The sequence below is a fragment of the Penicillium arizonense genome (genome assembly GCF_001773325.1).
Source record: "Penicillium arizonense strain CBS 141311 chromosome Unknown PENARI_contig007, whole genome shotgun sequence".
Taxonomy (NCBI): domain Eukaryota; kingdom Fungi; phylum Ascomycota; class Eurotiomycetes; order Eurotiales; family Aspergillaceae; genus Penicillium; species Penicillium arizonense.
In genome coordinates this window covers 922,166-937,436 of record NW_019173284.1, presented here as the reverse complement: position 1 = coordinate 937,436, position 15,271 = coordinate 922,166, and the positions used below count along the sequence as shown (strand labels likewise).

Here is a 15,271-nt window from a genome sequence, read left to right as displayed (position 1 = left end):
GTCTAACCATACTACGAGATCTACAAAGGAATTTACTAGAGACAGCAACACAATATATATAGTGCACAGTACGAAGTAGTAGCACCTGGGTACCCTGAATCATCAAAGAATTTTTGGTGATTGTCTTACGCTGTAGAGCTTTCTAAGGTTTGTCACTACATACAGTGAGGCTTTCAACCGTTGATATCACCTGAAAAAGAAATCCATTACTAGCAGGATATTTTCTTTGCCATAAGTTAATCTATCACTTCATAGTGGTCGGGCTCTATGATAAGAATCGCTAAATGGGGGCGACAAAATCCCTGGAACTAAGTATCAAACGAGTTAGTATCAAACAGGGGCTCGCGGAGCTCCGGTCGCTTCTCTAAACAAAAGCCTCAACATCTCTGCGCATCTCAATACGAGCAGTTCTCTCCTTTCTACTGTACGTGAAACAGGAAGTGATCGACAAAATAGGGGCCCCACAATCATTGGACATAGTGTAACTATCTCAATTTCCAACAGGTACGTTCGCTCACCGGACTTGCGTCCGACCTACTCACAATGAAGGTTAGTTGGACAACTACAGCGACCTGAAAAAAGCGCGCTTAGTATCAAGAGCCTGGAATGAAGTGGCCACGCCGTTGCTATACCGATCGGTAGACCTGAGTTATCCGCGGACATCCTGGGACGACTTCGATAAGCCTAAAGTGGAGAGCCCATCTAAGTGCCTTGTTCATTACCTTTTGGATGAAAGAAAAGTCAATCTAAGAAGCTGGGTGCGCAAAGTGACAATAAATTGCTCAAGTAGCTGGTTGCAGGATCCAGATGAGCCACCAGAGGATGCTCTCGCCATATTGATTCAACAGCTGCCGAATCTTGACGATATCTAGTAAGACACGCCTTTTGTTTTGATACAAAATTTGCTGATGCTGACGACTTTTTTTTTTCCCGCAGAAGAACACTGACATATTGGAAAGTGAGGTAGCAGGAACAATCGGGAAACTTGGACCAGGCATTGTGAACCACACACTGGGGAAAAGAATTGCCGCCGCTCTCACCATACATCCTATCGGCCAAGTCGACCGTAACAAAGCTATCGGGTTCGCCTATGACTGCTTAACAAAATATTCTAGGTTTTTGACTGACCCGTTGAAAAACCATGGCTGACTACTCTGGCACGTTTAAAAAGCCTTTCCATGCACTGATATTGCTCTATTTCGGCTTCTGTTTTTCTCACCCTTTTTTTTGCCCATTTTCCAGTACGCAACGTATAGTGTTTTCAAAATGGTGGGCTAATCAGGTAATATTAATCATAGACGGGTAATCACCAACGACTTTTACCATAATCGACGTGCTCTATCGTTATTCCAATTCCATGTAGACATAATCAGACCCAGTGACAGCTTCGATTACTCCTGAGCTGGAACCACCTTCAACTCCTCAACAAGTATACTAGGCTCCTGACAGACCTGCTCAAAGATCAAATCAAACATAGAAAGTACTCGAAGCATTTCCTTCTCCGAAATGACCTTGTCGTCATAGCAGGCGACAGTCTCGACGGACGTTTCTTGTAGGTGACAGTGCAACGTCAGTGCACGCACATGGAAGGCCCCCGTCTGAGGAAGCATCTCTTCTTCAAGATACAGTGAGGAAGGACTCTGTTCCGCTTGTGGTTGAACAATCAAAAGCGTTTGGATCGCGGCGGGAGACGTCGGGCCTGTCGCAACGCGACAGATATTTGGCGTGCCGTAGTGCTCGTGTGGCAAGATTTGGCTATAATGATGTTGGGAGTCATGAAGAGCGTCGATAACTCTCTGTTTAGGGTTGATGTGAAGCCGATAGGGGAAGATGGCCATTGTTGGCGCGACCATCTTCTCGATTCCTGCAACTGGAGTCCCTCGTCCGGCTGTTCCTAGGCCCATTGCTACCTCGGAGTTGCTAGTCTGGAGCGATATGGCCTGGGCCCATGCCCACCGAATCTTGGTTGATAGGGTAATCTGGGGAGATGCGAGTTTCGGAATAGCGACATTTCGAACCAAGGTGGCACTTGGATGAGGAGTGTAGGCTGAGGGAATTTGAGGGAATATTGTACTCCGAAGATCCATCAGCTCTGATGTCCAAAACTGCCTGGCTCCTTCATTGGCCTGGTCTAGATGTCCGATAAATGAGGAGACAGGCAAAGGAAGCAAGGCAAGGCCAAAATAGGCTCGCTCAAGCTCTTGCATGAATAATGCTCGAGACCATCCGTCGTAGAGGGAGTGCTGCAAGCTGATAACAAGCCGGTGTTGCTGTTGCGCGGATGATGACCGGCGCACCACAGAAATTCTCAGTAGTGGATTACCAGGCGCAACTTCAATTGGCAGGTCAGGGGCATAGTTTGGCTCATCCGAGTCGTAGTACTCGATGTCTGTTGTGCGACGGAGAACCACCTGATGTAGGCTGGATTTACCGTCGACTTGGATGATTCGCGTTCGCAACATCGGGTGCGCCTTCGTGGTCTCGCTCCAGGCCTTTTGCAGCCTATCAAGGTTTATTTCTGGTCGTAGACTGTACGCAAACCGTGCAATCAGGGTGCCCTCCTCGCGGGTACTACTGAAGAGGAAGAACGCGTGTTGGAGTGGTGAGCAGGGGTAAATATCCTCGATTTCGTCTTGTGCAGCGGTACACTGTTTCATTGCTTGTTCGATAACCGCTTGATGGGAGCTTGTATCGTCTCCAAGGAGAGAGAAAGGTAGCGGGATCTTGACAACACTTGAGGGAAGCGCTCGATGCATTTTGGTAGCCAGAATGTCCAACCGAGGATGCTCGAATATGTCCGCAACCGTGAGATGGCAACGCTGCTCTCGTAAACTTCCAACCAACATCATCGCTGCGACTGAGTCGCCTCCACGGCGGAAGAAACTGTCCTCTGCACTGATATCTGCCTCCGACAGACCTAGAACATCAGCAACAGCAGAGCACAAAATAACTTCCATCTCGGTTTTTGGTCTTCTCTGGGGAATCGTCACTGTGCTGGCATCACCTGTCCAGCGCTCATGGAGTCCAGTGTTGACTATCTGCCGTAACTGGCCGCGGTCAGCTTTACCACTCCGAGATCTGGGTATCTGAACGAGCGGTAAATAGATGCTGGGTTCCATATAGCTTGGAAGAGCGGCAGCCAGCGTAACTTTCGCTTGCGCGACTGCCTGATCGAATGCCTCACAAGGAGCGTGCAGTAAGCCAAAATTGGAGTCGTCAACCCCGGTTCCCGAAGACGTAATTAAGTCCGGGTTATTACCCCAGCATGGTTGATGGATGAACGCAACCAGGGCTGTCGTTTTGCCTTGGTTCAAAGATGCTACCTCGGCGATTACATCAGAGGCATCGGGGAACACACAACGAAGTTGCGCTTCAACTTCACCTAGTTCAAGTCGTTGTCCGCGAAGCTTGACCTGGAAGTCTTTGCGTCCCTTGTAATGCATCGAGCCGTCTGCAGCGTACTGAACAAGATCCCCAGTCTTGTACAGTCTCTCATCATCGGCTGCCACCGGTTTGAATTGTGATAACCAACTTGGCGGCGGGATAAATGATGCAGCTGTCTGCTCAGGGCGGTTGAGGTAGCCACGACCCACTACAGGGCCTTGTATCACTAGTTCTCCCACAGCTCCCATGGGAAGCAGTCTGTTGTGGTTCTCGGAATCAACCACCCATGCGGTGGCACTAGACATCGGATACCCAATGTTCGAAGGATAGGATGTCGGCCCAATAGGACCTTGCACCGTGACGTTGATTGTACATTCTGCGGGCCCATACATGTTGACGATCTGAATATGAGGGGCTGCACTCTTCCACCGTTGAATGTCAAAGGACGATAGCGCTTCACCGCTAACTTTCAAGGTTTTGAGGGACGTCAAGCGCTCTGGCTGTATAGTTCGAGTGACGGTTGGAGTTAGGGCGACGAGGCTGACAGAAAAATCGTTGAGACTTTCCGTTAGGCGATTTTGTCTGGCCTCAGCTGATGGTATGCATAGGCAACCTCCAGCCATAAGACATACGGTGAGATCTAAAACGCTCACATCGAACGCATGTGAAGCGTATTGAAACATTCGCGTGTCGATGTTCAAGGGCAAGTGCTCCATCATCGCAGCTGCACTAGTACACAGGGAACGGTGCTCAATCGCAACTCCTTTTGGCTTTCCCGTGGATCCGGAAGTGAAGACTGCATACGCTGCATTTCGTGGGTGTACTGCTACCTTAGGAACCTTGTCGAGCTCGGCAACCTCAAGAGTAGGGGACTGGTCGTTTCCAACCACGACAACGCTGCTGACAAGGGCAGCGGCAGTGGCACGGTATTCTGGCGACGCCAAGATGGTATTGGGCTTCAGATCAATGCAGATATCTTGGAGTCGCTGGATTGGCTGTGTGGGATCGAGAAGGACAAAAGCTCCTCCGGCTTTGAGGATTCCCAGTACGGCAATGGGAACCCAGCGACTCTTGTCCATTAAAACTGGCACGAAAATCTCAGGCACAACATCCTGTGACTGTAGCTGTTGGGCTAGAGATGAAGAAAAGCGATCTAAATCGCCATAGGTCCAGTCTCCATCCCAGGCACAAATAGCCGGTGCTGTAGGACGATTCTGGCACTGCTGCAAGATGATATCGTGAACGCATTGTTCAATAGGAGGCTGTGTGATACTCCTGTTCAGATGTCCAATTGTGGCACAGTCCTTCTCAGGAACCACCCCAAGCTCTCCTATTGTGCGACTCGAGTTCCCGAGGAGGGTCTTCATCAAGTGTTCAAACAGCGCCGCCACTCGCTCCATGCGCTCTAGTGAAACCACACCAGTATACGCCTTGATACTTGATTGGATTTCATTCTCCGACTCCATGATCTCGAGGGAAATATCAAACTCGGTGGGATCTTGGCGCTCCACTTCGTGAAGTAGTATCGGCAAGTCATCGGCTTCATCGGGGGCGGTGACGGGGAAATGGCTGATGCAGGTGTTGAACATGACCTCGTCACTGGCAAAGTCTAGAGCCCGGCGAATATCGCTCAAAGACACAGCTTTGTGAGGCAGACTAGAGATGAAATCGGCTTGAATGGATTGCAAGACTTGTGCCACGGTGGATTCACGACCAAGCTGCTGCCGAAACACCAGTAAGTTGATCAGAGGCCCAACGCCTTCTAGCGCGCCTTCAATAGGCGCGTCACGGCTCGTGGTAAGATAGCCGAAACATACGTCGTCTGTGCGGCACATTACATGCAAAACAAGAGACCATGCTAGCTTTACGATGTTTGCCACGGTTGTCCCGGTATCTTGGGCAAACTTTCGATACTCTGCAGCTGGGCCAACGTCTACAGACACAGCCTTGAATTGAGACGTTTGATTGGATTCTCTCGACGTGCCTGGTGAACCATCACTGGTTGTGGGGAACTGGCTTGGGACCATGCAATCGAGATATTGCTTCCAGTAGGACACAGAATCATCCGTAGATACCTTTCGTTGGTATTCGACATGATCGGCAAAGTTGAAGATTGAGAGAGAGGGACTTGTATCGCCGTAAAGCCTACACAAATCTCGAATTATGATCGACATGGACATGCCATCAACAACTGCATGAGACAGTTCAAGCTCAATGATAACCCGCCCACTCGGAGCGACGTGTAGATCAAATTGAGGCAGCGCGCTCGGGGGCTGACACTCCCGGCGCTGATCGAGAATATCGCCCGGTTTCAAGTTGTCGTTAATTCCATGGATCCGAGGTATGGAACCACTCTTCAACTGGACTTGCACCGCAAACACACTAGGTGTCACATTGGTCACAAAGATTGTCCGCAGCATAGGGTGGCTCCGAACCAGTAATTGCCACGCCGTTTGAAGTCGGCCGAGGTCTATTTCTGACGAGGTGCTGGACAGCCGGGCTTCATACAAAACTCGCAGCGCATACTGCTGAGGGTTTTTCAGCTGGCTAATTAAAATCCCATCCTGCATCGAGGAGCACGGATTCATCGCTTCCACTTCTTGAACGGCAACACCGAAGTTAATCAAATGCTCCGTTACGGCAGCACTAGGGACTTCCACTTGTCTTCTATCACTTCTAAGGATAGGCTCTGGCAAACGATTGGCCATCTGGGCGAGTTGAGCCACTGTGCCAGGTTCCATAATGTCAGCAACATTGACAGCTAACCCAGACTTTCGACACAGCTGAACGAGACGAATCGCCTTGATAGAATCCCCGCCCAATCGGATAAACTGGTCGTGAATTCCAAAGGAGTCTTGATCACGCTTCAGGATTTGAGAAAACAGCCCGTGTACAGAATTTTCTGCATCAGTACGAGGTCGAACCTGTGGTTTATTACCCACATCGTGGTAGGCTTCAATCTGTTGCCTAGACATGCTGGCGACCTCGAGCCGCAACGCGCGACGGTCGGTTTTCCCAGAGGCAGTCTTGGGAATGCGATTGAGTGCCATGTACACGCTGGGTATCATATACTCCGGTAATGCTGCGCGAACCAGCAGATCGAGACGCGACGTCTCCTCCTGAAAAATTTGATTCGGTAGTCCTATAAGCGAGGTGGAATCCGCCAATCCCCCTTCGGAGGACCCAGAAGTGTGGATGAAACCGATTAACATTGGAGTGCCATCCCCGTCCAGCGGAGCTGCCGCTTCCACAATTACCATGTCGCCGGGTGCTTGATGAAGGCGAATAATGCTTTCGACCTCTCCCAGCTCGACTCGTTTCCCACGTATTTTAACTTGCGTGTCTTTGCGGCCGACATACACGATGGAGCCATCGGAATGGTATCGAGCCAGATCACCCGTCCTTACGACGCGTCGACCCCGTCCAGGATAGAAATCTTGAATCCATTCCGGTGCCTCGATGAATGTATCGGCCGTCTTCTGCGGGTCATCTAGATACCCACGGGCAAGATTTGGTCCCTCGATCAGCATTTCACCAATCGCGCCTACCGGTGTAAGCCTGTTTATGTTTGTTGGATCCGCCAGCCAGATATGAGCTGTAGGAGAGTGACCGATGTTTCGGGGGTGCATATCTACCTTGAGAGAAGAGATGCATCCGGCACCCACAATCTCCGAGAGACCGTAGCCTGACAGAAGATCCACGGAAGACGCCCACTTATTGAGCAATTCATCACTCACTGGTTCGCCGACCAAGCCCAGAGTTTGCAGTCCCGACAGCTCCAGAGGATCAACAGAGGTGATAGCGGATGGGGTCATACAGGCCCAGGTTACCCGGAGCTGCTTCATCGTAGCTGCCAGGTTGTTCATCAGATCGTGTTTCGAGGCGATGCAGACGGTCCCTCCAGTAAGCAGAGGCAAGAACATGTCAACCGAGGATGCGGCAAAGATGATCGGAGCAACTTGTAGTACACGACTGGACGGGTAGATGCGAAATGGCGGCCCTTGGCTGATCATAGTCGCCATCGCTTGATGTTCGATGACACAACCTTTGGGCCGACCAGTGCTGCCAGAAGTGAAAAGAATGTATGCCACGCGTTGTGGGTCAGATGAAGGGAGAGGGTCTTCATCTTCCTTGATCGATAACTTGGCGATGAAAGATTGATTGAGGCCTAGAGCAGGAACTTGGTGACGCTCGAAGACCAGTGTGGATTCCGGCGAGGTGAGAGCAAGACGAGGATGAGTTGCATCGATGATTGCTTGCATACGCTCTACAGGATAAGCGGGACTGACAGGAACAAAAATGGCGCCTGCTTTAAGGATGGAAAGGAAAGCGACAATTGCATACATCGACTTCTCAAAGCCGAGCAGCACTTTATCATTCTCTCCAATGCCCATAGTCCGTAGGTGGTATGCCAACTGAGTGGTCATACTATCAAGCTCCGCGTAAGCCAATGAACCATCCCAGGCACAAATGGCTTCGTGGGTTGACCGTTGCGATGCATGTTGTTGGATCAGGTCAACCATCGAGGCCATATTGTTGGGCATGATGCGACGGTTCCATTCAAGGACCTGACGACTGTTGCGGATGCTGAAAAGACTTAGGTCTTTGACTGCTCGATGCGGGTGTTCTAAAATTTCCTCGATTATCTGTTCGATGGTCGAAAGGAGGTTGTCTGCATATGACGAGGAAATGTTCGATGAACATGACAGCCACAATTCGGAGGATGTCGTGTTTGCAAGCAGAATAACCTGCAGTGGAGGAAGAGATTCAATGCTTTCGCCATCTTGCCTGTCGATAACAACGCCAGTATTACAGGCGAACTGCCTGGGCATGGCCGTAGTGAACGTGGTCGACGTCAAATGACCCGCTAGGAGGTCGACAATAGACGTTTCTGGCTCAATTGAGACGTCGCATATCGTTGGGGATCCACCATTGATCTCATTACTGTGGATAGCAAACGTCACCCCATGAGATGCGGTATATTTATTGAGGACAATTGCCCAGACTGTTTGAAAGAAAGTGGACGGTTTCGAGTTTCGCTCTTGACAGTAAGTACGCACATCTTGCCTGACGATGCATTGAGTCCTCTGCCATTGTGAGTCCTCGTTATACGCACAATCCAAATCGAGAAAAGACATTTTCTGGAACTTGTAGGGATGCGGATGTAAAGGGGAGGGTGGGTATCAAGGTATGATCTTCACCAGGAGGTCAAATCACGTGTATTGTACCCTGACCGAGGATTATCCCATTCTTTTATAGAATTTTGTTCGTATGGTATCCTGAATTGGTTAAACACTAGCTTTTGCTTATGTATTATCACAGTGGGTATCAGTCACAAAAAAAAAAAGAAAAACTTGAACGGCAAAGCTGATGATTAAAAATGCTCTTTAGGGTCCACTACTTATCCTATAGACATGGAATGGAGCTTGCTTGGCCCCATTCGGCTTTCTTTTATCCATTGGAATAAATGATGGATCGGTATTTACCATTTAAACCATTGGGTACTTCTGGATATGGGTTGCAATATCTATCCTAATGCGTGAATAAGGAATTATGTATCTGTACGAGACTTGTCTTTCTGATATTTTCCCGATCATCCGGAGATAGAATCCGAATTTTTCGCAGATCGTTCGCGAAAAGTCGACACTAAACTAGTGTCTCAGCTGAATCCGCTCGGCTGTGGAGAATAGAGATTGAACCAGAGATCGACTGTCAAATTGGGATATGATCGCCCCTGGAATCGAGAATGTTTCGGATCTATTGATGAGATCTGCGCTGGCCGAGATCCCACATAGGCGCCAAGAAAGACTATTGAATGTAGATTGGTCTACAGATTCCACTTTGGCGTATCCTCAGTCTACCGGGAATATTTACATAGCGTAAATTGTACGGATTTCCCCCCTTGCTCTTTTAACATTCGTATTTGTAACATGCTCATTGGACAATGTGTATTGGAACCTTCCAGGCTGCATGTAGTTATTGACCCTTTCAGTAAAGTTTTGATTATCACACCCCTTAGTTCGGTCCACTTTCTAGCGGTGAAAAAGAAGTCGGAGCAAACTCGTTTCTTCGGACAGGGCTGATGTAGCTCGTTCTATTCTGTATATGATCATAGTCAACCTCACGCACCCATGAGACGTTTCATTTGTTACAGCAAACATGGCCAACACATCAAACTTCCCCTTTACCGTGACGGAACATATTGTTGATGGACAATACATCCGCGAATACCCTCGAGCCACCGTCTCACAAGCTTCTCGCTTGAAGCTGGCGGTGAAGAAGTATGTTCCCATTGAAAACCCAAATCCTCAACCTGGGGACGTTACCATAATTGGGGCGCCTGGTGGTGGCTTTCCGAAAGTAGAGATCCCACTCCCTTATCTTAGCAAACTATATGTATCACTGGCTAATTAATTCGAAGGAGCTTTATGAACCATTATGGGAGGACCTTCTTGCAAGATGTAACAAAGATGGAATTCGAATTGGATCTATCTGGATTGCAGATGCCGCAAATCTCGGCGCTAGCGGTGTGGTGAACGAGGAACTACTGGGCAATGACCGTAAGCATGTCTGCTTCTCTCATTGGCTGTCGCAGTATCGCTAACTCATAAAAGCATCTTGGCTTGATCACAGTCGGGATCTTTTATATATGATTAACCAATTCCGTGATGAAATGCCGCGGCCCATCGTCGGCGTGGGTCATAGTATGGGGGCAGGTCAACTGTAAGGACGAATGACAAGGCTATAGATTTCATTGCTGACTTGTTCGTAGTGTCCTCCTTTCTCTCATGCATCCTCGCCTGTTCACGTCTTTGGCTTTAGTCGAGCCAGTAATTGTGCCAGATACGTTCAGCGGATATGGGCCGTTATTATCAAAGCTGTCGCTTAAGCGACGTGATACCTGGTCATCCAGGTCCGCGGCTATTAAAGCGGCGCGAAAGACGCACAAGCGATGGGATGATCGCGTCCTCGAGCGATGGGCTTTACATGGATACCGCAGTCTTCCAACAGCCCTCTACCCACAGAGCTCACACAGTGACACAGATGTCATCCATGATGGCCCGGTCACCTTAACAAGCACCAAGCATCAAGAAGTGATGCAGTACGTCCGGCCAAACTTTGGAGGTCACAGGCCTCTTGGGCAAGAAGATTCCACCGTCGGGCCTTCTCATGAACCCCTGTTCCAGGCTGATGTGATTGGCCCTCTTTCGAAAACTTCGCCTTTCTACCGCAGCGAGCCTGTGATTGCATGGAAGTTACTGGATCACGTTCGGCCGTCGGTTCTTTATGTGTTTGGTGGTAGCAGCCCGATATCAAAACCTGAGATTTGTGCTGAAATCTTGCATCGGACCGGTGCTGGGGTCGGAGGGAGTGGCGGGGTGCTGAGTGAACAGGTGAAACAGAAACGTATTGAAACTTCCGGGCATCAGGTGCCACTAGAAAAGGTTGCCGAGACAGCATCGGCTATTGGGACGTGGATTGGGTCGGCGGTGCAAAGATGGCGGGAGGACGAGATGCGGATTGCGAAGGATTGGGCAGATCGGCCAATAAAGGACAGACTGAGTGTTTCTGCTGAATGGATGCCTGGACTGGAGGCTGCTTGCAAGGTGTACGAGCAGAAGTCAAGACTCTGATTATGTTGCAGGTGCAGCAGATGGGGTCAGGACAGACATGTATTTAAATGAGCGTCTTCGCATATCAGGATCCTCGAATCGAGTATACCGTTTCATGCATTGTTTTCGCTCTACTTTGCCTCACGTTTTCTCCCTCTTTTTTTGCCCATTTTCGAGGCCCAAGGTAGAACAAGCGCAGCTTACCAAACTAGGACCCCAAATGCAAATGTCATTTCTTTCGGCACCGGAACTCCTAACTTGAAGTTCAGCACTTGGAACAGTCGAATTCGTCGGAGTGGTTCTAAGAGATACGGAGACATGTCTGACATTATGTTCATTCGTGAATTGATGGTGCAAAGCGGCCAAAGAATCAACTTGAGAGGCCCCCAAGGGGACCTGAGCCAGGGACTCAAAGCATGATTGAAGAGATTCCAGGACTTGAAAGAGTGGCAGAAGTTGGATTCGGCATACAGGGATTAAGGTTGACAAGTGTACAATGGACTTGTGAAGTTGAAAGCAAATTGGTTACCATGGCAGTTCAAGTTAAATCATCTCAAGTCATGTCGATTTCGCCTCTTCCTCCCGCCTGTAAACCGATTTAAATATTGGTTTCGTCCTATAACTAGAAGTTCGGCTGCCAAATTGGCACAAGTTAAAATTGCTCACTTTGCCGGCAAGCTGAGAGAGCAAAGCAAAGCATGATGATCGCTCCAGGGTACGTCTTCAGATGGCCCAGCCTGTTGAGATTTGGAGTCTAAGTTGCTGAGACGTCCTGGCTGCAAAGTTTGGATACTGTAAGGGGTAAGACCTAAAACAGCAACTTTGTCGAGCCGATTTGGCGGGAACGGTTGTTCTCCATCCACTCCCCATGTATAACCGAGTTCTTCGGAACGAAGAGATGTCCAGACATCCGTCAAGCCACTGTTTTCAATAAGGGTAGCGTCCTCATCGAGAACTGGATTGAAGTCACCGGCAACTATACCGTAGCCTGCGGCGCGGAGGAACGAGGAGATAATGGATATTTGCCGGGGCCTGTGGGACGGCTGAATCGGTAGAGAATCCAGATGAACATTGATAAGCCGTATGCGTGTGGCAGAAGAAAGCTTAGACTCAGACTCAGGCTTTGTTGGAGAAGGAACGAAGATATCACAGCATAACGCATCTCGATCGAAATGACTAGGATATTTCACGCGCCAAATAGGACCTAGAATGGCATTTTCCCCAGATTCAGCATTTGACGCAAAGCGTGCTTTGGATACCAGCGTGACCGTCGCAAAGGACTGCTTGCCCCATGCCGTATCATCGCATTCGCTTGAGAGCCAAGACCCACGGATACGAGCGTCCCCTAAGAGTTGCTGCAAAGCTGTCTTTGAGACCTCTTGGAGGAAAATAACCTCGACCTTAGGATCTAGGTCGGTGATGAATGTGATAATCTCTGTAACGCGTGCTTGGGTTTGGGAAGATGTTGCATCAATGTTCCATGTCAGGAGCACTAGTTTCGGTATATTCTCTGTGTTGGTTGACCTGGGGGTTGTATTGTTCAAGCGGGTAGGGTCCCAAGAGACCCACTGTTGAACAGGGTCAAAATGGTGCCACGACTGGAACTTGGGATATGCTTCTGTAGAAGGAAGCGGTGTTTCATGCATCCAGGACATGAAACCTGTCCGAGCGCGTGCGAAGAAATTCATGTTGATGGTAGATGACGGCAAAGAGTTGTCAAGCCATTCAAAGTAGAGGTACATACATCTGAATACTGTAGCAAACTTGGACTCTGCGGGACAGTCAGGAGACTACTGTTGATGGTCACATGAACTGTAGTGTTATTATTGGTTGTCTAAATTACTAGCTGTAAGGCTCTTTCTTCGTATTTCAGTTAGTACACAATCAAGAGGAAGGGTGCCACAGGCTGGGTCCCCTCCGATCCGCAGCCCGGTTAGACACTAGATGTTTCCACCCCTAGGAGGCGACCGGTGGATTTTTGGAATTTCGTTATACGAGTAAGTAGACAGTATAATACAATCACATATAAATCACAATTGAATTAAAGGAACGTCATGTCCGCATAGAATGTCTCAAATTGTGTTATACACTTGGGCATCAAGGAAAATTGTTTCAATATCTTAGTATCGAACTATGAGGTATTACCAAGGGCTTATCGGATTGAGGATTACATAGTAGTTAAAAAAGCTATTTCATATTATCTTATTTCAGTAAACAATTTAATAACATAGAGGTTTGACCCTTGGAGCGAGCGACTACGAAGCCATAGTGACATGTCGCCGGCTTAACATTATCTATTTCTTACACGGAGTAAGCCCACGAGGAGTGCTAGCCATGTAACTAATCTATATTTTAAAGTTTTAGCCTATTCACCTTGCTTCGCCTGTAATAGAACATGGCCTTCTGAAATACTTGGTCCAAGATCTCTAACTGTAGAGATCATGGCCTTCTGTCCGCTTACTCAAATTCCAGTTACACTATCTCCGACGGTTTTGGCGTTGGAACGACGCTAGAAATAGGACCTGTCAATTCAAACGAAAAAGATTTTTTTTTTATTTGGCATCGGTTACACCTTGGATAATATCACTTTTGGGAAAGCCAAAGACACAATAAAGCAAATTTCGCCATACCAATCCTAATGAGCAAAAACAACCGATCGCCCCTCCATTCCGCCCTGTGGAGAGTGGTAGCTGACCCCATCAACTTTCAGTCCTTCATCATTCACCAGTGTGATGGTATCGCCAATGCTCGAAAGAGGGCAATTTGGAAGGTCGAAAGTTTGCGTTTTCATAGCATCCAAAACCGCATCACGCGGCAGTGCTTGAAATTGGCCAGCTGAATTTTGTATCTTCCATGCAGACAGAGGTATTGTGTGGTCAGTCGAATTTGTGATAGTAACTGATCTGCGTCTGACTCTGGGATCATTTGAATCAACCAACGCCTTGTCGATCGTCGCAGAATTCTCGATCAGATCTGTACGGCGTCCTTTTGAGCCAAGATAGTCATTCCAAGTCTCTGATCCTATGGCATGTCCGGAGTCATCATCTGTGTGCGCAGACTGTGATGCGAACCCGATGAACACGCCCACCCATCGACCAGAGTCTGGGTAATTGATCAGAAGGCCACCATCTTGGAAAACACCGTCATCATGTTGAAACTGCCCAATATTGCCTTGATTCATGTGCACGTCATGAATGCCTTTTTGATCCCCAAACTGTGCACCAAATAAGTAGATGTTGGCGTTCTGATCGATTGCCTGTTTGACTTCAGGTTCCAAAACATCAATGATATCATTGTTGGGACCTGGTTCATCATGGGGTAAAATTCGACCAGTATTGACATTGAACAAGTTGCTCCGGATGTAGTCCAGTCTCATATCAGCGTATCCCTGCTTTGGCTCTTCTAGGGACTGAAAGCCTGAAGGTAGGTCGGTGAGACTGTTGATGATGGGATGGTTGTTGAAGTTGCGATCTACCCAGTAGGCAAGCTGAGATTCTTTGCCTATAGACTTGATGTTGATTGCGGCTCTGAAAAGTCCAGAAATTTCTTTGTGCCGACCGGTTGAACGAAACTTTCTTCCAGAAAAATTACCTCCTTTATCGTCGAAGTATAGTGATAAATGAGGGCTGACTTCGTCCTCATTCTCATGTTCAACAACATAGTGCACAGGCTTTGCCTTCCACACACCGTAACCACGAATCGGCATACTGAGGAAGATATAGCAATAGAATATGTTTCAAAGAAACAGTTTTGCAAGACTAAAAGGGTTGTCTCTTAGATTATGTGGATGAGCTGACTGCAACTGCGAATACCGGGGGCTAACGCAAGTAAATGTACCAGGAGCTCAGCGTCTAGGTCGGGTCACATGAATATGATGTTATACGAGCTTGGACAGTTTGCGATTCTGACGTAGACATATCTATGATGAGATTTCGTATTACAATCGCTGGTTAATATCATCTAGACTCTTGAATCTGCCTCTTTGATGGGGTTTTTGCCAATGAAGGTCAGACACTGACCTAGCCAGTGGCAATAATGCATCACATTAATGCGCGCATATTAAATGAACCAAGATTGTCCCTTTTAAAAGCAGTCTAGATTTCAGCTTCGGTATTCATTGCCGTAAGGCTCTAATTGTTCGGGACGCGGGGTATCTGGGTCTGAACTCGTATCCACATGTTATACCATCATACCCAGTATATTGGAAAATCGGTCCTATGTCCCCTTCGGAACTAACCTAGGTCTGCCGATGGCAACAAAAGATCCATTGATTG

At 48.3% G+C, this 15,271-nt stretch overlaps 4 protein-coding genes across 4 annotated transcripts; 1 reads left to right on the top strand and 3 right to left on the bottom strand.

The window, feature by feature from the left end:
- Positions 1–1,391: 1,391 nt before the first annotated feature.
- PENARI_c007G08675 (uncharacterized protein) lies at positions 1,392–8,478 on the bottom strand (the record flags this gene model as incomplete). The annotated part of the gene is made up of 2 exons (XM_022631076.1): positions 1,392–8,389; positions 8,445–8,478. The coding sequence occupies 2 exons, from the start codon at positions 8,476–8,478 to the stop codon at positions 1,392–1,394; spliced, it is 7,032 nt and encodes a 2,343-aa protein (XP_022489010.1).
- A 1,065-nt stretch (positions 8,479–9,543) lies between these two features.
- PENARI_c007G04606 (alpha/beta hydrolase) lies at positions 9,544–11,018 on the top strand (the record flags this gene model as incomplete). Its single annotated transcript, XM_022630898.1, has 4 exons — positions 9,544–9,744; positions 9,806–9,944; positions 9,999–10,107; positions 10,157–11,018. The coding sequence occupies 4 exons, from the start codon at positions 9,544–9,546 to the stop codon at positions 11,016–11,018; spliced, it is 1,311 nt and encodes a 436-aa protein (XP_022489124.1).
- A 641-nt stretch (positions 11,019–11,659) lies between these two features.
- PENARI_c007G04224 (endonuclease/exonuclease/phosphatase family protein) lies at positions 11,660–12,685 on the bottom strand (the record flags this gene model as incomplete). The annotated part of the gene is made up of 1 exon (XM_022630875.1): positions 11,660–12,685. One exon carries the CDS (start codon positions 12,683–12,685, stop codon positions 11,660–11,662), a length of 1,026 nt encoding a protein of 341 aa, XP_022488894.1.
- A 947-nt stretch (positions 12,686–13,632) lies between these two features.
- Positions 13,633–14,703, bottom strand: PENARI_c007G09698 (uncharacterized protein; the record flags this gene model as incomplete). The annotated part of the gene is made up of 2 exons (XM_022631128.1): positions 13,633–14,498; positions 14,589–14,703. 2 exons carry the CDS (start codon positions 14,701–14,703, stop codon positions 13,633–13,635), a joined length of 981 nt encoding a protein of 326 aa, XP_022489399.1.
- Positions 14,704–15,271: the final 568 nt, after the last annotated feature.